Genomic DNA, 20,995 nt, shown 5'->3' on the forward strand with positions numbered 1-20,995 from the left:
CACTTTTATCCCAGCCAGGTTTAGATGACCTGCAATTCCCCACTCTGCTGCCTTTTTTAACTGTCAGAGAGCTCACAATGTGCATCTTGGATCTCACAGAAAGACATGCTGCACACAGTATATTTTAAATGTGCAGTTATATTAAGTATAATGAGAAAGAGCACAGGGAAATATGGGAGCTATAAAAGAAAATGCTTTCAAATCTGATTATATTATGTGGCATAATATATGTGTATTTTTGATTCCTTCCTTTAAAAGAGCTGATGAGATTTGATAGTGACTGGAATGATGAATGCAACAAGAGGAGGACTTGTAGTAGGAGATTTTTCAGAAAACAGAGAAATCTGCTGAAAGCTGTGGAGTTTCCATTGGACAGCAGAAGCATTGAGGGCTCAGAACAGTCACAGGTAAGAAAAACAGCTTCTATTCTACACATATTTGTACATTGTTTAAGTAATGCTTGTCTCCTGTCTCTATGATGTTTATATTAGAAACATAAAGTCCTGTCAGGCTTCATTGCAAATAAAAGAGCTTCAAATCCTATCCCTCAGATCAGTCAATTTTCATCAGCTAAGGTAAAATCACTCCCAGGTACCTTCTGTGTGAAGTGAACTGGATATGCACTGATTGCAGACCATGCAGTGCATGCCTCAGTATTGCTGGAATTTATACAAATTGCTGTTATTAATGCAATGCCTGCTGTTACAGTTGAAGAAACAAGGCAAATAGTTCTAATCATTTTCTCTTGAGAGTTGAAGAAAAAATGTTTAGATTTAGACACCTCTGCTTGATTTTTGTGTCATTAAACAGAAATAATGCCAATTCTGGAGAAACTTTCCCCATTTGTCATAGACTCAGCTGGTTTCCTTCATTTTACTGATTCTCAACCCAATGAGAATGAGTTATTCTACTGAGAATAAATGACAATTTGTCCTTATGGCTAAATGTTATTCCATTATATAAATCCTGGATGTTATTCCAATACACAAAATCTAAAAGGAGAAAAGGTAAAACCAGTGTATTAGGCTGCTTGCTGAGAGAAAAATCTTGACAGAGATGAAATATTGATTAAATCTGGCAACATAATGTGATGGGAACAGGAATGGGTAGTTTAAAATGTCTCTTAAGAATGTTTAACAAAGATGGAATGATACCAACATCATAGGTGGTCCCTGAATCACAGACTTTGGGCAACAGTCACTATTATTTTGTATTTTCTAGAGATTAATTTCGCTTTGAAAAATGCAAAGTTCATAAACACGCATACCCATGCATCATTTTGCAGTGGCACATTTGCAATTTGTCTTCCAACACAAGAAGAAAAGCATTCTAATTATGACAGTTTCTATTTTTAAAATGGCTTATGAAAAAAACAAACAAACAAAGTGCTACAAAAATCTGCAGCAGGAGAGAGAATAACAATGGGAAGGACCACTCAGCCCTGGATAGTCAGAAGCATTACTCTGAGATCTAATGTACTCAGCTCTTTCCATGGCTTTCTCCTCCCTCCTGCAATTACCACAGGCCTGTTGGGTTAGGAGTTTGAGCCAGTCTGACTATATGACACTTTTTTTTTCCTGTGAAGACCCTCACCAAAAGGGAGTTTTCAGGGTTTGGGGTTCTTTTCTTTGTTTTGTTTTGTCTTTTTTCTTCTTTTTAAATATATTTTGATATTTTCTTTTTTAAAAAGGCCAATTCTGACTCCCAAGAGCTATCCCTTCCAGTCAAGGAAAGCTAATGGAAAAGCTACTAAAGCTCTTAGTTCCTATAGTTACAATCTTTACCATACATGAGCCACAAGGTTTTGGGACACTGATAATGAAAAAGAGTATAAGCAGGTTTTCAAAGGATGTTCACCCATATTCAGTGAGGTGGATCTGGCCCAGGTGGATCTGTCCTTATCCCTGCTTTTTGTGTGTGATCCCATCTGCTTCCTCAGGCCATAATTGCAATCGCGTGTTCGTGGGATAATGCAAACCAGGGAATTAATCTGGGGCTGGGGAAAAAGGGTGCTCAGTCCATAGTCTGGTTCATTGTGTAGCCACATAGAACTCCATGCTGGGATGAAGGGAGAACCAGGATTAAACCAGGAACCACCCATTCCACCAGCAACATTGGATCAAAGAAAGCTCAGCCAGATGGCCTGATCCAAATCCTGCCAAAGCCACTGTGAGCTCTCCACATTATCTCCTCTTGGAAGGATTTCAGAGATGGCTGAGCAGAGAAAGAGTGACTCATAGTAGCACTGTGGACAACCTGGGCAAAACATCTGGGAATCATCCACTGCAACTTTGCAAAGGTTCCTCACAGCACTGAGCTGTAGGGAGTGAACCCTGTTTAATAAGATCCTGTGCAGAGACCAAGAATGTGGCTCTCAGGAAGGAGAATACACCATATTTTTTTGCTGACAGTGCAAATAAATGCTTCTGTAAGAATTGTCATGTTAGCCTGGGGAAAACTAAAGGTGCAATTCCAGGAACATTTCTTCAAAAGCTGTCCTGGCAATGGCTTGTGTGGAAACACTGAGCTGGACAGAGGAACTGCCAAGCCAGTAGAAGAGAAGTGTTTTTTCCTTCCAGATTTTTTCACAGCAGGATGCCTTTTAAAGTTCCATGCACCTCAAAGAGATGCTGTGCAGCAGAATAGAATAGAATAGAATAGAATAGAATAGAATAGAATAGAATAGAATAGAATAGAATAGAATAGAATAGAATAGAATAGAATAGAATAGGAGTAAAAGAGCATATCACAGTGCCACAATACAAACGTTGGAAACACTCCATCCTTTATTGTATAGAAATTGATTATGACTGTTCTGTAAACATATATACTGATAGGAGGCATAAAAATAAGTCTTCATAGCTACTTCCCTGCTCTCCTGTTATAAAACCCATCAATAGAGGAATTTCCACAGCTCACTAGGAAGCTCATCACTTTGCTGAGCTGCCTTTGGAGATGGAAAGCTTTCTGTAATATTTCATTGAATAATCTTTTGCTGCATATTATGCCATTGACTTTTTTCCTACCCTCAGAAGTAATGCAGAGAATGTGATCACCAATGGTCATTTTGTCCTCAAAAAATCATATGGATATGTTTTATTTAAAGGCTGCAATGCTTTTAACTAGAAGAAATACACCTTATCTTAAATGAAAAAATGTAGATGAGACAGTAACTCCTTCCTCAGCTTCAACCTTGTCAGGAATATTTGAAATTTCTGGCAAAACTACAGTATTTTCAAATAAGCAGAAGAAATCTATTCTTCCTGTATCATTTCCACACACACTCTTGACTACTGAAACATCTAAAATTTCTGTTTCATTCCTTGATCATGACATTCCTAGCTGCTCAGAATGTGCACATGAAAATCATCTTAGCAAAAGTCAACCATAATGGAAATGCATGGAAAAAAAGCCTTTCTCCTCTTGATGATATGTTCTATTTTGTTTGCATCAGCATTCTTTCCCAAAAATTCTTTTCCATTCCTTAGCTCCACTGCAAGCAAAGTCACAGAATCATAGAATCATAAAAGTTGTGTCAGTGAGTCTGTGTCCAAAGTGGCAGGAGTGTTTGGACAGCATTAGTGCTTGAGCCCACCCTGTGCAATGACAGAAAATGGAACATTTTACAGAGGATCCATCTTCTCTCTGGTCCATAAGTGAATGCAGCCCCTCATGACCTGGTCCAAGGAATCCAATTCCAGTATTATCAATACTCAAACCCCACCCTCTAAGCCATCATGTTCAGCCACTTCTGTGGACTAAAATGTTGTCTGAGGCCCCCACAGCTCCCCTAGAGCAGTCTTCAGCAGTGGGAAACATTTTTGTGCCTTTGAATCAGCTGGATCACAGAGACAGAACGTGTCTAGCCTAAAAACCTTTGACCAATGTCTATACAATATTGCCCTATCTCTTCACAACCCAGTCCTTTGCTCCTATGACAGTTCATATTACAAAGTGTAATTCAGTTCAAGACCTCTGTCCTGACAATTAGGGGAACCAGTGACCTGTGCCCAGGATATCTGATAGATCAGCTAAAGGCTACAGAAGAAAATCAGTGTCAGCAATTCAGCTCCCTACTAGAGCAGAGTATCTTACAATACACTAAAGCTCCCTGGTCTAGAAAGTCACACTTCTTGCAGTCCTGGTCCAAAACCATGACATGATCCCCAGTAAGTTCAGAGGCATTATGAGTATCATGACATTTTGCCCTAAGTGTTGAATGTATCCCTTCAATTTAGTCTTCCCTACAGAGACTATTTCCACAGTGGGGAATGCCAGGTCAGGGAATAGGAGCTTTGCAGAATCGGAATGTTCAGCCCCTGCTGGGAAGCAGGTATTTTGCTTTCTCCAATCTGCACTTCCAGCCAACTCATAAATGAGTTCATAAACAAAGAGCTTTATCCAGTTACCAGTAGCTGGAACACTAGACAGAATTATTCTACTTCTAAGGAAGTAATAGGACTGCGTGCCATTCTGGAAAGGATTCAGGAAATGCCAGTCTTTGATAGCTGAGAGAGAGATGTGCCAGGCTGTAAAGCAGTACCTAAATTCACTGCATGCCTGTCCTTGCCCCTCCCCATGCCAAAGGTATGGAAGGAAAGAAAGAAATAGCATGACAAAGCAAATAATTAACTGAAGATTGCAACTTCTGTCACTTCATAAGGCAAGAAAAGACATCTCCTGCCTGCTGTGAGGGTGGATGCTGGGTCAGAAAGCTCAGAGCTGGGAAGGATGCTGGTACTGTTTGTAATTTGTGTGGGATTCTTCCATGGCTGTTTCAGAGCTGCTTTTACAGAGAGACACTAAATATGGGGCAGCAGAGGTGCAAGGCTGGCACCTGCTGCATCCCTCAGGAGCACATCCCATGTCAGTGGGCTCGGAGGGATTTGCCTCCCCGAGCACTTCCTCCCTCCCCTGTGCCTGTGCAGCTGCAAATTATCACAGGTTTTGTCTCTGTTCTTATCTCACAGTTCAAGATTACAGGATCACGTAAATAATGTTAACATTTCTAGTCTTGGCTGTGAATTGTTTGATTCTTACAGCACCAGAACACCTGTCTGCCTGGCACAGTTCTCCCACAAAACACGCTTGCCATCTTCTGGCCAGGCCACCAAGCATCAGGGGCTGCCTGGAAATGCACTCTCAACCACACCAGCTTTCCCTGCTGTTAACACAGCCACCCAAGCAAGCAGTTTGAAGTGAAATTTTGCTTTGGAAAGTCCCTCTATCAAGAAGAATTTCACTTTCAAACTGTGCAAAATTCATCTTTCTTGATTCATAAAGATTTGCATGAGTTTTGCTTCTGTCTTCATACCTGCAAATATCCCGACTTTTATTTATTCAAAGCCTAAAGGAAACATTTGCCCTAAAGTCTGTATTATTATGCTGCTTTTACATTTAAACCACAAGTTTCAGTGGCTTTCATAGGAAACTACTCTTGATCAAAACTGGAATTGCAGTTTTCATTAATAGTTATTAAACACTAACCTCACAGTGGAAGGTGAGGCTGAACAAAGTTTATATGGTATCAGGTTCCAACACAAATATTTGATGTGGCTGTAATTAAAAGCCAGAAATAGAGTTTGATATTCACCTTGATTTCCTCCTCAGCCACAGAGGATCTTTCAGGAAGATCACATCTGCCATGGCAGATCTAGTTTCCTGTATAATTCTGCATTCTCTCTACTTTTGTCTCTCTCACGTTGTCTGTGAACACATATCTCCCAGATCAACTCTTCTGAAGACTGAAATCATCCTGAGAGGTGTATCATTTCAGACTAAAGTATAAAAATTTCTTTCCAGTATGTAATAACAATAGCAACAATAATAGTTATTATTGTTATTACAATTACTATTATTTTAATGCTTCTGTAGAGAGCAGCTGACACAGCCAATTGTTTTCACCTAGTTTTGTATCAGCTAGCTGGTGTTATCTGGCTACAGGTGCTGGTGACAAGCAGCACAGTCTGGTCTGGGAGCAGCTTTCAGCCATCAAGAACCAGCTAAATTTAGTAGCCCACAGACTGTGGGCAGCAGTTCAGCAAACAGTTCCTGTTTGGGACTGCGTAGGCAGAGGACAGGGGAACTAGGGGCAGGCTTGTCCTGTTTGACTTCAGAAAGCTGAGGTTTTCCACCAAGGTGATTTTTTCACCAAGGCTTTGTACTGACAGCGGAGTTGGGTGAGTCTGGGAACTGCAGCGTGAAGCTCAAGGCAGAGGCAGGCCCTGGCAGGCAAGGCTCACTCAGGGGTGACAGGGACACTGGTGTTTCACAGACCACATTTCCTCTGCAAGGCAGGGGTTCTCAGGAAAACCACATTTTCTGCTGTGGCATGGCCAGTTTCCAGTAAAATTCTGATTCCCTCCACTTCTGTTTTTCACAAAACAAGTAGCACAAATGGTAAAATGAATGTCGAGCCCCAAGCTAAAGGAACTTGCCTTGCCCTCTGATATTTCACTTTGTAAATCAGGAGTGCTAGAACTGCGTTCCAGATGTTACTAAATATCCGAGCAAACATTGAATAAGAATAGGCAGATCTTTCTTTTCAGTGATACAAACTCTCCACATGCAGCCACACATCACCTTTTAAGGGAAAAAAATGTTGAGTCTAATGCATAATTCATTTCCTTAGCTACAAAAAACAATATATAGTACAAGGTTCTATATGTACAGCTGTTACTTAATTTGTTGCTTCAAAGGGAAAATTTTCATTAAAAATCAACACTAGATCTGCATTTTATTTCTTACATTTACAGCTGCCTAACAAAGCATGGCTGAGGTCAGAAAAACTGCTATGATGGCAGCATGTGCTTTTCCATGTGCTCCACACAAAATATCACAATCATTTCCATTTCTCCCTCTCAGGCACACCATTTCTGAGCTGCTGTCTGGCAATTGAAAAAATGTGCTGCACCAGCTGTCAGGGTGTTCCAGCTTCCTGCCTGTTTTAGCAGATACATTTTTCTTTGAATAAATACATACTGAACTGCTATTACAAGAAGTAATAATCAGGAACAGCTACAGAACCTAAACTAATATTAAAATACAGAAATATTAGAAATATAATGAATATTAATTCCTAGGGCAAATTTCTAGCATCTGGTCTACTTTACTATTTTTACTATCTGATCTATTTTACTACTTTAACATTCTAGACCTGTTTTTACTGACTATGCAATTTGTAGAAAAGCATGCTGTCTTTTCTCCTATGGATTAATAACAGGATTAGGGGGCTGGGAAAACCACTAAGAAAGAGGATGATACACAACAAGCAAGCTCACAATACTGCCTGTCTCAAACACTCAAAAACAATGGCAGAAAACAAAGAAACAAGTGGCAATATTATTTTAAAAAATCTTTATTCTTTTGGTTTCTGCTTGCTTAGTTATGTCTTGAATACAGTCAGCAGCTCTGGGAAAGAAGGCAAATCTCTGCAGCAGGAGCTGCAATGTGTGTGTGGACACTTAGGAAAGACGGACATTTCTCCGTGTAGTGCTTGGAAAACAAAAGAACAACAACAACAAGGATCAGGAGGGGTCTGGGAGGAGCATTTCCCCCGGCAGAGGGGGGATGTGGAGCCGAGGGAGCGGAGGGAGCGCTGCCCTGGGCGCGGTGCTCGGGCAGAGCCGGGAGGGTTCTGGCTGGCAGCCACAGGGAGCTGTCCAGGGCATCCCTTCCGGAGCAGCAGAGATGCAGAAGGGGCTGCAGTCCTGGCACACAGTCCTTGTCTCTCTCTTTCTTGTCTGCTTGCTAAGTATGCTGGTCCTCTTAGTCCCTTTTTATTTTCACAGAAGGCAAAGGCCAAAGGCTTTTTATCTGCATAGTTTTGTTCAGTAGAACATTGTAAAGCCGTAACCAGCAAGGTCTAACGCATTTCTTAGCAATCATTTACTTCAAAGAGCATGAAAAATTTGTCATTAAAGGACTATGGGAAAATTACAGAATTAAGAGGTTCTCCTCATGCAGACAATGCACTGGTGGGTTATTCTTGTCTCCTGACAGCAATGACTCAAGGCTTGTCTGTGTGCTTTGACTCTCCAGCACTGCCTTGCTTTGCCAAAGCAGAATAATCTTTGGCTTCAAACCTTCCACGTGAGCATTCTCTTCAAATAATAATGCATAATAACACCATGCTCCGCTATGGGGCACAGATTAATAGAATCATGAGATCATAGAATGGCTTGAGCTGGAAGGGACCTTAAAGCTCACACAAGTTCCAATTCTCCTGCTGCAGACAGGGATACCTCTCACTAGACCGGGTTGCTCAGACTCCCAACCAACGTGGCCTTTAACACTTCCAGGGATGGGGCATCCAGAATTTCTCTGGGCAACCTGTGCCAGTGCCTCACCACCCTCTCAGTAGAGAATTTCTTCCTACTATCTAATCTAAACCTACCCTCTCTCAGGTTGAAGCCATTCCCCTTTGTCCTGTCACTGGATACCCTTTCAAGAAGTCCCTCTCCATCTTTTCTGTAATTCCCTTCAGGTATTGGAAAGCCACCATCAGGCCACCCCAAAGCCTTCATAGGAGAGGTGTTCCATCCCTTGGATCATCTTGGTGGCCTCCTCTGGACTCTCTCCAACAGGTCCATGCCATTGTGTTGCAGACCCCAGAGCCTGATGCAGTGCTCCTTTGCTACAGACATTGTCACATCATGCAGATGAGAAATCAAAACCAATCCTTCACACAAACAGGTTACAACAATTTGGTTTGCTACACGTAGACTATAAGTAAATATCTTTCAGCTTTGTTAGCTTCTTTTAAGACACGCTATCTAAGCCCATGGCATTTAGCTGTAGAGGAGTAAAACTGAAACTTAATAACTAATCTTAATCACATAAATTTTTGTAGGGGAAATTTTAATATATTCAGAAGATCCCTAGGTCATTAACTATATTTACAGGTTTTACCTTAGCTTTTAAAATGTAACTTTGATTTGGTTTTTTTCTCTTCAGAAGACACAGATATAAACTACTCTTGGGTAAAGACTACTGGTGTCTTTGATAATAATATTAAAAATACTCATATGAGTGTAAATCATTTCCATTGAACTTTCAGCAGAAATATGCTCGTTCATCTTCAAATACTTTGCCATTCCTGCATTGGCAGTGCCCCATATGCAAGTCTGTCTACAGTGAGCACAAGAGATGTAGGAGAGCCTGTGCATCTTTGTGCCTGGGCAGGCACTTTGCTGTCCCGGCAGTGCCCACAGCAGCAGTGCCAGGATGCTGCCACAGCCGCGCAGAGCTGGGGGCACAGCTGCTCCCTGCAGGAGCCACAGCTGCCTGCTCAACCCACCACAGCTCACGTTAATAAAACATTGATATTTGGCTTTTTAAAAATGCAGAAATTCATGCAAGAATATCATCCTAGGAGAAGAAAAGCCACATTAGGTTCCTTTCGTGAGTCTTTGGGTTTTGTTTCCGTCCAAAATACAGATTATCCTTAGTGATTGTAATGAAAAACTGTTACAACAAAAGATGCATTGTACAGAGCTTTATTCTTGTAGGAGGAATGCAATACTATATCAGAGAATCCACTGCTACAGGTCTCTGGAAAGGAGAAATTAAATTTGGGAATAGTTAATGGATTGCCACATACATTGCAAACTAAACCACATGGTTCTGACATACACATTTACACTGTTTTTCTTAGGAGATGACTGTTTTCATTCTTACAAAAATTACTGTTACTGAATCTGGCTAAATTTGCATAGGGTGTTTCAAGGCAAAAGTATCATGTGCATTTAGTTTTTCATGATCTTGTAGTTAGGGAAAAAAAAGCTAATCCTCTTAAAACCTTCCCTGCATTTTTATTATTTTTTAATTATAAAAATGTGATTTTTGCAAGACCATGTGATTTTTCACTATCTGATGTGAGCACTTGCATTAATCCAATAAAGCCTTTGGCTCAAAGGGATCATGAAAGCATTTAAGCAAATGGGGAAATTTCAAGAAATCTAAAGTTGTTTTGCTAAAAAGTGAATTTAGATTTGGTCATAATATATGGGCACATCCCCTAAGCATGGTATCAGCAGACTGACATAGAAAATAGGCTGTTCTACCCTTCCAGGAGATAATAAAAATTCCCTTATGTCCAGTCAATTCAAGGCATGTGACTTATACAGCTGATAATTTGTATTTATGCAGTTCCTCTTGTTTTAAAAATCTCGGATGGAAAAATGCTAACAGCTTTTGAAAAAAATCATATGAATTTTGATCACTCAAACCATCAAAAATACCTCAAAAATAATTATGTGACAGAGTAAAGCCCAACCTTCTGCCACATATCATGAAGAACACCAAAGAATTCCACTGACTTGTCATTGAAATAGACTGATCTGCATCTGACTCAGCCTGATACAGGAGGTGTATTAAGTTATTCCAAAAATATTTGTGAATGTTACGTTCTTATTTATTATGAATCAGCTCCCTAGGGCTTGTTCTTTTGTGCTGCTGCCTGGGTGTGGGCCTGACACCTGGCACCAAGCCAGGGCAGGTACACCCAGTCCCAGTGATACCCCGGGGAACAACCTTCACCTGGAACAATTCCTTAACAATTCATCTACAGAGACAAATAAAGCAGCTTTCTTCTTAATTTGTATGTTAGTTACGAATGAGAAATTGAAGAATTCCTCAACCACGGAAACTTTTTTGTGTATTAATAGAAATGTACTGGGAATAGTATTTAACCCCCAGATATACAAAGAAGTTGAGACTGCTTTTTACTCTCAAAATGATATGCCAAATTTTTCTGCACTTGTGCCTATAGCCAAAGTGAATCCAGCCAAGGTTTGCTCATATAACAACATTGAATTTGGTTTATTATTCCTCATTTGAAGCTACGTAGTGCAAATTGCAAAATGAAATATATCCAGTAGATGTCATCATCCTGCATCCTGTGTGCCTGACAATCCAGTTTAGATTTACTTTTTTTTTAATTTGACTGAAATAAAAATTAGGAGTCCTAACAGAAATAACTTTTCTGAAAAACTTGTGTAAAACATACTCATTTGATGTGATACACCTTACTAACACTAAGATTTCTGGAATGCTTGCAGTCTGGAAGTGTTCGTGCACAAAGTAATTGGCAGATATCCGTGACTGCACTCACATGCCCAAAAAACATCTGTAAAATATGCCAGTAAATGCATCTATTTAAACCTGAAAATCCATTTAATGGGTTCCATTTAATCCACATATCCTTAAAGCAATATAAATTTGTGCTACAGCATTGTCTCTGATCCTGAAGCCTGTGTGCAAAAACAGATTTAAGATCCTCTTTACAGGTATTAATTTATTAAATGGGGTTGAGAATATTAAATGAAGCTGAAAGGGCTTTGGGAGGTCAGGGAATTCCATTTTCATAAATAGTGCTTTGAGTTGTTTATTTCTTGAAATTACACCTCATATAAACGAATATTTTCATATGGATTACAGGGAATTATCAAGTACTCTGATGTGCTTGATTTACATTGTTTTTCATTTTAAATCAATACTGTTATTTACATTCAGCAGCTTTATACTTAGTTGAGGAATAAAATGATTCAGGAAAATCCGAATCACTGTGATTCAGCCATCTTCAAATGTTTTCACATTTAAAACCCTGACCTCTATTATTCGGTGTGGGGAGACTTACTAGGTCAGAGTTACACCTTTCAGCATGTGATTAAAACACGCACTTTGTCCATGTCCATGGATTTTGTAATACAATCCTTTAGCAATCTGGCAACATTTCTGGCTTTGTTAGCTGAGGCATTGCTTAGGAAAATTCCTGTGCAATAGTGTTGTGGTCTGATCCAATCCCCTTTGGAAACAATAGAAAGGCTTCCAAGGGCTTAAGCCATGGGCAAATGAGGTTCATGCAAAGGCTGAGCCCCAGCAGGTGAGGCAGGAGGCAGACACTGGTGACAAATTGCAGTGTGGCAGATGCCAACAGGCTCACAAGCTCATCTCGGTTGTGTCCTGGAACCTGCTTTTAATTCCTGCAAGGGATGGGGTAGGAAATGTCCCAGTTTCAGATGGGCAAACAGTGTTACACATTGCTTTCAATTTAGTAATAATTTCTTTAGTAAAAATTGTACAATCACAAAATGTTAAGGGGTTGGAATGAATCTTAAAGATCACCTAATCCCCACCTCCCTGCCATGGGCAGGGACACCTACCACTACACCAGGTTGCTCAGAGCCCCATCCCACATGGCTTTGAACACTGACAGGGTTGGGGCAGCCACAGTTTCCATGGACAACCTGTTCCAGTGTCTCACCACCCTCACAGTGAAAAATTTCTTCTTGATGTCTACCCTAAATTTTTCCTCTTTTAATTTGTATGCATTACTCCTTGTCCTATCATTACAGCTCTTGATGAAAAATCAAGGCAGCTTGGTTTCCAGTTGTCCTTGTATCTGTGGCTTCTGTGATAATGCATGAAGAAGGAGAAAGGATGTGAAAGGAAAATGCCTTTTTTCCTCTGACCCTTCTCTATGGTTACGCATTGGCTGGGACAGGTCTTGTGCATCCCTCTCAAGAGAAGTGATTCTGATTAAAGCCCATTGGTCCTGCCCAGCTCCCTGACAGCCCTTGCCGGCACTGAGCGCTCCAAAGTCCCCGGGCAGAACAGGGCAAAGCTGCAGCAGTGAGAGCACTGCGGGATGGGGGACATGGGGCTGGCCCCTCCCGAGGGGATGCAGCACTCATGTGCCTCCTTACGGCTGGCAGAGGATTCCTGCCATGAGGCTGGGCTTTCGGGGCACTTCAGGGACATTTGGGGCCGAAGTGCCCGTGGGACCAGGCCCGCTGCCAGCCCGCTGTCTGAGCCAGCGTGTGCCCAGCTGGGCAAGGAGGCCAAAGGCCCCCTGGATTGTATCGGCACAGGGTGACCAGCAGGGCAGTGACTGTCCTTTGGGGCTCGGTGCTGTGCCCACCACCCCGGTGCTGTGTCCAGTGCCGTGTCCAGTGCCGGGCCCCTCCGTTCCACAAGGACACTGAGGGGCTGCAGAGTGTCCAGGGAACGGCAACGGAGCTGGGGAATGGTCTGCAGCACCAAGAGCAGCTGAGGTTGCTGGGTGTGCTCAGCCTGGAGAAAAGGACATCCAAAAGGGATCTTATAGCTTTCTACAACTATCTGAAAGGAGGCTGTAGGCAGGTGCGGGTCGGTCTTTTCTCCCAGGAAACCAGCGACAGTATGAGAGGAAATGGCCTTTAGCTGTGCCCAGGGGAGGTTTAGGTTGGACATCAGGAAGTTTTTCAGAGAAACGCTGATTAGAGATTGGAGTGGGCTGCCCCGGGCAGTGATGGGGTCACGGTCCCCGGAGGTGTTTGAGGAGTGACCGCAGCCCTGAGGGCGCTGCCCGGTCACGGCCCGGACCCGGCGGCCTCGCCCCCTCCCCAGCCCGACGGACCCCGGCAGGCCCGGGCGGGGCTGCGCATGCGCCCCTCGCGCGGCCCCGCCCCGGCGCGGCGGGCGGCGCTGCCGCGGGCGCGCGCAGGAACATGGAGGCGGCGGCGCGGGAGAGCCGGGCGCGCCGGGCGGCGGGCGCGGGGCGGTAGCGGCTCCCGGCCGCCCTCCCTTCAGCCCTCCCTTCCTTCGCTCCCGCCCCCTCCGCTCCTCCAGCGGCGGGAGAGGCGGCCCGCCTGCCCCCCCGCGCAGGGCATGGCGGCCCCGGGCCCTCCGCGGCTGCCCCAGCTGCGGCTGGGCCCGCGGCTGCGGGCCGGGCTGGAGGTCGCGCTGCGGGTGCCGAGCCTGTTCCTCATCGACGCCATCTTCAACTCGGCCCCGCTGCCGGGCGGCTCCCTGAGCGCCGCGCTGCTGGGCGCGCTGCTGCGGCTGCTGGGTGAGACCCCTTCCCTTCCTGCCCCTCCCGAGGGACCCGCTCCGTGTCCCGCTCCCCGCGGGACCCGCTCCCCTCCGGCCCCGCTCCCCGGCGGCCCCGCTCCCCTCCGGCCCCGCTCCCGCCCCTCACCCGCCGCCCGGCTGCTGCTGCTGTCGCGGCCCGTCGCTCCCCTTCTCCCGTCCCTGATTCCCGTCCCCTCGGCTCCTCTCTGCCATCCCCGAGCCCCTGCTCAGTCCCCGGGCTGGATCATCACCTCGTTCCCTCGTGCCTCGCTCCGGGCCCGGTTCACCCCCCCGATCTCTCCCCGGTTCCTTCCTGCTGTCCCCGTAGCAAGGACCCAGCGAGGCTCGGGGCTGTGACCCCCCCCGGCTCCTACTCTGGGGGCTTCCAAGGCGGAACCCATGTGACTTTGTGTATAGGGGTATAGGGTTTTCGTGTGGTTTTTTAAAAACCCTTTGCATAGTGTGATGTCTTCCTGAAATACGCTGGTTAACGCCTTATTTTAGCAACAGCAGTTCAGAAATGCCGGGAATTTGGTTCCCAGAGGAAAGAGAAGCCTCTTGAAACTTGCCAATGCTTATTTCAAGCTTTTTTTCCCCTTCCCCTGCCTGAAGGATGAAAGTCCCTGGTGTAACTCAGTGATGCTGTTTTCAGTGTCGTTAACTTGGGTTCTTACATAGCCTCGGCTTGGTGGGAGTCCCGTTCACTGAACTGCTCTATAGGCGATACTGTGCTGTGTATCACTTTTTAGAGCTGACCATCCTGAGGCAGGAAGGAGAACACCGAACAGATCAAGTTGTTGTTGTTTGGGTTTTATTTGGGGTTTTTTCAGGCGTGAGAGAATGGATTTAAAATTTTATTTGACGTTTATAGTAGAAGAAAAAACAGGAAGGAAATACGTGGTACAGCTTTTAGGGCAGGAAGCAAAGAAGAGAGGGCTAAAGGAAATGTGCACAGTGAGAAGTGTGTGACTGCATCACACAAGTCAAGGAGCAGAGAGGGGGGAAAAAGTGAAAAATAACTTACAGCAAGACAGAAGGTGAGAGGAGAGCAAAGGGAGGAGGTAACAAAATGCAGCGGGTGTTTTGTTTTGGTTTTTTGCATTTATTATATTTTTTATGTCTATATTATTGCTTTGGTTAAGGGTGCCGGGGAACTCTCTGCTCACATGAGAGCTGATCCAGGATGGGGAGCAGGGATTTTTCCTCCCTGCCTCCCATTTTCTTGACCTTTTGTTCAACACTTATGGAATTGCTAAGAGTGATAATTCCTTTTTTAAAAAATGACATTGCAATGCCTCACCAGTTTAATTTTAGGAGTCCTTCATCATATGATCCATATGCTGTAAGAAGAGCATTGAAATTAATTCCACCTGTATAAATGAGAGTGGTGGATGTATTGTTCAGTGATGTCCCTTAAGTGTGTGGTACTGGGATTGACAGATTTTGAGGTTTTGATTAACCACTTTTGAGGTTTGCATTTACTTGAACACTTTTCTGGAAGTATTTGGGGGAAGAAGTGGTAATTTTTGCCTACTGGAGAAAAGCTTTGGGAATGTTTTATGCCAAGAAACTTATCTTGAACATTTAGAAGATGGGGTGTGTGACTTGGCTTTCCAAAACTGAAGATTAAATTGTAGGCACCTAAAGACGATCTTAAACACCACCTATGTGGTTCAGACAGCACAGTGCTTTGGTTGGGCTTTTGCTGCTGTTAGGAAGATTATTATATAGTTATTTTGGATCATTCTGTATTTAAATAGTGCAGAAATGTCCTTTTATTTACCATTTGCAGATTTTGGAGTACTGATCCAAACTTTTCCTGTAGCACAATAGCACAGGATAAATGGACAACCTGTCCACTAGATACAAAAATTAAAGCTCTGGAGAGATTGATGATTTTTGGGGGTGATGTTAAACAGTTCTGAAATAATCTGGGAGTACAGCTCTTGAGGAATGCTAATAGAGATCTGCGTGGGTGTTACAAAGATTTACAGCAGGATTCCTTGGTCTGATTCTTCCATCATTTTCTACTCAAGTAGAGTTATACACGGCACAGAACCAACTTCCACAGCTGGAGCATGTTCTCTCTTTCATGTTTTTGATTAACCTTGCTTTGTCCCCAGCACAATGTTTACCTTTCCTATCTTTGCACTGGGTTTAAGTATCTCAGTTTAAGCTGAACCACCACCCCCAGGAGTGTGTGACTGGCACCTCAGACAGCAGTCCCTCCTCAGTGAGGACACTGAGTTTTGAGAAGGGTGCTATAAATACTCGAGTCTGCAGAAAGATGTGGAAGTAAATAGAATGACTGGAGCTAGGGAAAATAGTTTGGCAGTTCCACATGAATGAAATGCTGATGTGTAAAAGTCCCCTGCATGGGACTGAAAGTCAAATCCTAAGTAGTGGGCTGCTATAAAGATACTGGCAAATTTCAGGATTTAAAGAGAAAAACTGAGAAGAGACAGTCACTGTAACACAAGAAATTATTTTAAAAAGAAGTGCAGTGTGGTTTGGTTCAGTGCTGTGTTTGGAGACTGTATTGGGACAGTTGGCAATGGGGTGGCACAGGTAGGAACAGTAAAGATGAGTAGAGAGACAAACCTTATCAAAGGAGGAACTGCAGCATTTCCTAGCAGAGGGAAAATAGAAAAAGACTTACTGTTTTGGAGGGCAAAGGGAGGTGGCCACAGAGCAGGGCAAAGTCTTCTCATGTTGAGATGGACTAAGTGACAATAATGAAGATGGGGAAATGGAGTGCTCACTGCCCCTTCTGAGATCTGCTGCTTCTTAGGGTCTTTTGAGACTCCTTCTGTGATTCCCCGTAAGTGTTAACAGAGAAATGCTGTACTTTTATCAGTCTCTCTTCAGAGGAACCAGTAGGACAAGCTCCATTGACTCACTGTGGTACTGTTTTTAGAGATGTGTCTTGCATGTGAAACGTCAGTGTTTTAAGATGACCTGCAGTATCTAAATACAGGCCTGCTACTGCCACTGCAAGGCACAAAAATAGGTTTTGTTAAGGCGTGTTTCAGAGCAGCCTGCTTACTGCAAAATGCATCTCCTTTGGCTCAAATGATCAGAATTACATAAATAATGACCTTGTACAGGCATGTGAGCCTTTCCTGTGACTTAGGAGAAAAGACAAAGGCTGCAAACTCATCAGCAGTATTGGCTTTCCTAAAGATGTTTGTGGTGGTTAAAATGACAAGGCAACTGTCGAGCTTATTTTGTATAAAGTGCTGCATGTAACCAATATTCCCTCAGCTTTTCCTGGAAAAACTGAGCTACAACGCAGTCTGAAAACTGATAGAGGCTTTTCCTCAGTCCACTTCACAAGGTTACCAGGTTAATGATTAGTTAAGGAGAATGTGTTTACATCAGCCAGTGGTACTGGCAAGGAATATTGTACAGGCATATTAATAACTTTATTTGTAGCCTGCCTTTTGCACTTGATTCATGTTGATCCTCTCCCTTCTCAATCCTCCAGGCTTTGTAGGTTTGGGGGTTTTGGGGGGTTTTTTGGGGTTTTTTTTGTGTATTTGTGTGTGTTTGGTTGCTGTTGTTTTTCTTTATACAAGCAGCGGTCACACTATTGGTAGAATCAAATGCTTTTTCAAAGATTTTATTCTCATGATCAAGAGACTATGGCTTAATTTTTTTTAAACACTTGTTTATGGCGGATTTAGAACAACCTAAACTACAATTGTCAGAAAAGACCCATGCTGTCCTTCAGCAGAAAGAGGATTACTGGTGATTTAATTGGTTTTAGTACAGAGATTGAAAGCAACTTAGAATCAAATAAATACAAGTTGTAGAAATCGAAATCTCTCCAAACTGGTTTGGGTGAGAAGGCAGTTGCATAGAGTGGAAGCTGACTGAGAAGTCCAAAATAAAGAGTGTTTCTGTTTAAGGAAATTAATGTAGTGCTAAGTGCAATTTAATTTGACACCTCTTAGGGCAGAGCCGTTACCTATGTAAGTGCACAGTGATGGAAATCATAAATTGCACTGCAGAAATTTACTGCAGGGACATGTAATCCCAAACTCCCAATACTGCAGTTGCTCTGTTAGGATTTCGCATAGGAAGGTGCAGACTTTGCAGGGATGGTCAAGATGTGGTCGTGGTCAGTATGAGGGAGAGGTGAGCAAACAGGAATTTCAAGGCCTAAATCTGACTTCTGGCAAGACAGACAAGTTTGCATTGGCAAAGAGGCAGTTGGTGCAGTTTTGGATTCTGTGCACAAAAGATGTATATACTGTGGAAGGTCTTCCTCATGTGACCTTTGTCATCACTGTCACCAGAAATAAAAGCAAACTCAAGGGAAATAAGAGTGCCTTCCCCACAACAAACTACAGCAATTTTTCACTATTTTCCTGTTAAATAGTTTAGTTAAAGTGTTTTGGTTACTTATCTTTAGTACTCCAGCTTGGACAGCTATACCAAGTATCTTGGTCAAGTGAATTAGTGGACTTACTAAATTTTACTAATTTATTCTTTATTAGCTTTGCTTATAAAGGTGATGCTAAGATGATGCTTATGAAGGTGATCTGTTGGGGTTTTTTTGTTTATTTTTAGAACTTGTCTGCCTTTGGATTTCAGGACTAAGGCTGAAAGGCAGGGTGTTGTCACTATTCTAGTCTAAAACTGCAACGAACTCCACAGTAATTGTGTTTTAGGGCTTGCAGTGGCTTTGCATCCCAGCTGTAGTGCACAGATGTTAAATGCAGAGATTAACTCGTCCTCTGAACAGGACACAATTGGTAATGCAAAGTTACAAGCTCCTAATGGGGAAGTGATACATTAAATAAATGTAGCTCCAAAGCTAATAGGTTAAAATCTGTTGTTGAACTTCGGTTGAGAACTAAATTATTTCAATCTGGTTTTAGGTGTCTTTGTATCCAGCGTTGTTCTGGTCTTACAACAGCGAGCACTTTTCAAGTTCTACATGATCGCCTCAGCGTTTCTGCTGGCTGCAACTTCAGTGTTGGTGAATTACTATGCTGCTTTGCACATAAACTTCCACAGTGCCTACTACACACCTGTATTTGGAATTCAGATCTTCCTACAGAAAGGACCTTCGCTATGGATGGCACTCTCCATCCTTCAGCTTACTTTTGGAATCGGATATGTTACACTGCTAAACATGCAGTCCATATACTCTCAACTCATCATCCTGGATATACTGATTCCTATAATTGGCTTGATTATTGAATTACCTTTAAATGTCCGGCAAGTACTTGTTTTTATTTCAGGCCTAGTTCTGACACTAAATACCACAGCCATTTTAGTTACAAAAATGAAGTGGTTCTATTATTCGGTACGATACGTTTATCTGCTGGTGAGGCACATGTATCGTATTTATGGATTACAGCTATTGATGGAAGATACATGGAAAAGGATTCGGTTTCCAGCTGTACTACGTGTCTTTTGGCTAACAAGACTTACAGCACAAGCTGTTGTATTAACATATGTTGTAAAGATGGCTGAAAACAACACGGAAGAAAAATTCTTCTTAATATCGTGGGATAATTGTTGGGAACTGATTTGCAGCCTGATCATCAGTGGGTGTGACTCTACTTTAACTGTGTTGGGCATGAGTGCCGTCATTTCCTCAATAGCGCATTATCTGGGACTCGGTATCCTGGCCTTCATTGGATCAACTGATGAGGATGACAAAAGGCTTGGGTTTGTAGCACCCGTCTTGTTTTTCATTTTGGCTCTGCAGACTGGTTTAAGTGGACTGAAACCAGAGGAGCGATTAGTTCGCCTGAGTCGAAACATGTGCCTTTTGTTGACTGCAGTCCTGCATTTTATCCATGGAATGACAGACCCTGTGCTGATGTCTCTCAGTGCCTCCCATGTGTCATCGTTCCGCAGACACTTCCCTGTACTGTTTGTCTCCGCTTGCCTTTTCATTCTTCCAGTTCTGCTCAGTTACATCCTCTGGCACCACTATGCACTAAATACTTGGCTTTTTGCAGTCACAGCGTTCTGTGTAGAGCTTTGCCTAAAAGTAATAGTTTCTATCACTGTTTATATATTGTTTATGATTGATGGCTACTATAATGTGCTATGGGAAAAACTTGATGATTATGTCTATTATGTTCGCTCAACTGGCAATATTATTGAGTTTATATTTGGAGTAATCATGTTTGGAAATGGAGCTTACACAATGGTTTTTGAATCGGGAAGCAAGATTCGCGCTTGCATGATGTGTCTGCACGCATACTTCAACATCTACCTGCAAGCCAAGAATGGCTGGAAGACTTTTATAAACCGCCGAACTGCTGTGAAGAAAATCAACTCGCTTCCAGAGGTAAAAGGAGCTCGGTTACATGAAATCGATGACGTCTGTGCAATCTGCTACCACGAGTTCACCACCTCTGCACGCATTACTCCGTGCAACCATTATTTTCATGCACTTTGTCTTCGGAAGTGGCTGTACATTCAGGACACATGCCCCATGTGCCATCAGAAAGTGTATATTGAGGACAAAGAAAATGCCAGTATCTCTAACAACAACGGGTTTGTAGCACCAAATGAAAATCCTGTACGGGTTGCAGAAGAAGCTGCTGATGCTGAAAATGAATTAAATGAAGACAATGACAGTTCTGATAGTGATGAGGAAGATGGCGACTGTGTGGCACAGCACTTGAATGAGACTCTTAATGTTGACTCTAACTCTCTTGGTGATTAGGATGTCCTTTACTAAGCCGTGAGGTATTTGTTCAAGATTGACTTCAACAGAATAAAAATATCACTTTGTAGTTATTGTACTTAAGCACAACAGCAGTATCTCAATGTTGAGTCTGTGAATGGTGGTTGTTTACTGTGGTGTGTGCTACTGTAAATATACCTCTAATTTTTGCTGGTCTCTTTCATGACCACCTTAAAATTATGTACATTATTGTACATGGAATAAAATGTTTTCACGTTTTTAAGATGGTTGGAAAAACACTCTTTAATTGATGTAGTGATAATGCTGTGCCAAAGACTGTATACCAGTACTCCCCAATCAATGTTTTCTGGATGCAAATGCAAAATACTGGTGAAAAGACTGTTCAGCTGGTCAACTTGGAAATGAAAGCCTGAGCCAAAGCAGCTTTACTTACAAATTCAGTATTAGCAGAGCTTTATCGCAAAAAACTAGTGAGTTGTGTTT

At 42.8% G+C, this 20,995-nt stretch overlaps 1 protein-coding gene across 2 annotated transcripts; it reads left to right on the forward strand.

Moving 5' to 3' along the window:
• Positions 1 to 303: 303 nt before the first annotated feature.
• On the forward strand, positions 304 to 20,774 carry RNF139 (ring finger protein 139). 2 transcript variants are annotated; one of them, XM_033076254.2, is made up of 2 exons: positions 304 to 407; positions 18,720 to 20,774. In XM_033076254.2, the coding sequence occupies exon 2, from the start codon at positions 18,779 to 18,781 to the stop codon at positions 20,528 to 20,530; it is 1,752 nt and encodes a 583-aa protein (XP_032932145.1). In that variant the 5' UTR covers positions 304 to 407; positions 18,720 to 18,778; the 3' UTR covers positions 20,531 to 20,774. The 2 variants fall into 2 exon arrangements, with proteins under 2 accessions (XP_032932145.1, XP_032931337.1); XM_033075446.2 differs by lacking the exon at positions 304 to 407 and adding an exon at positions 13,610 to 13,831.
• Positions 20,775 to 20,995: the final 221 nt, after the last annotated feature.

The sequence above is a fragment of the Catharus ustulatus genome, chromosome 1, assembly GCF_009819885.2.
Source record: "Catharus ustulatus isolate bCatUst1 chromosome 1, bCatUst1.pri.v2, whole genome shotgun sequence".
NCBI classification, from domain to species: domain Eukaryota; kingdom Metazoa; phylum Chordata; class Aves; order Passeriformes; family Turdidae; genus Catharus; species Catharus ustulatus.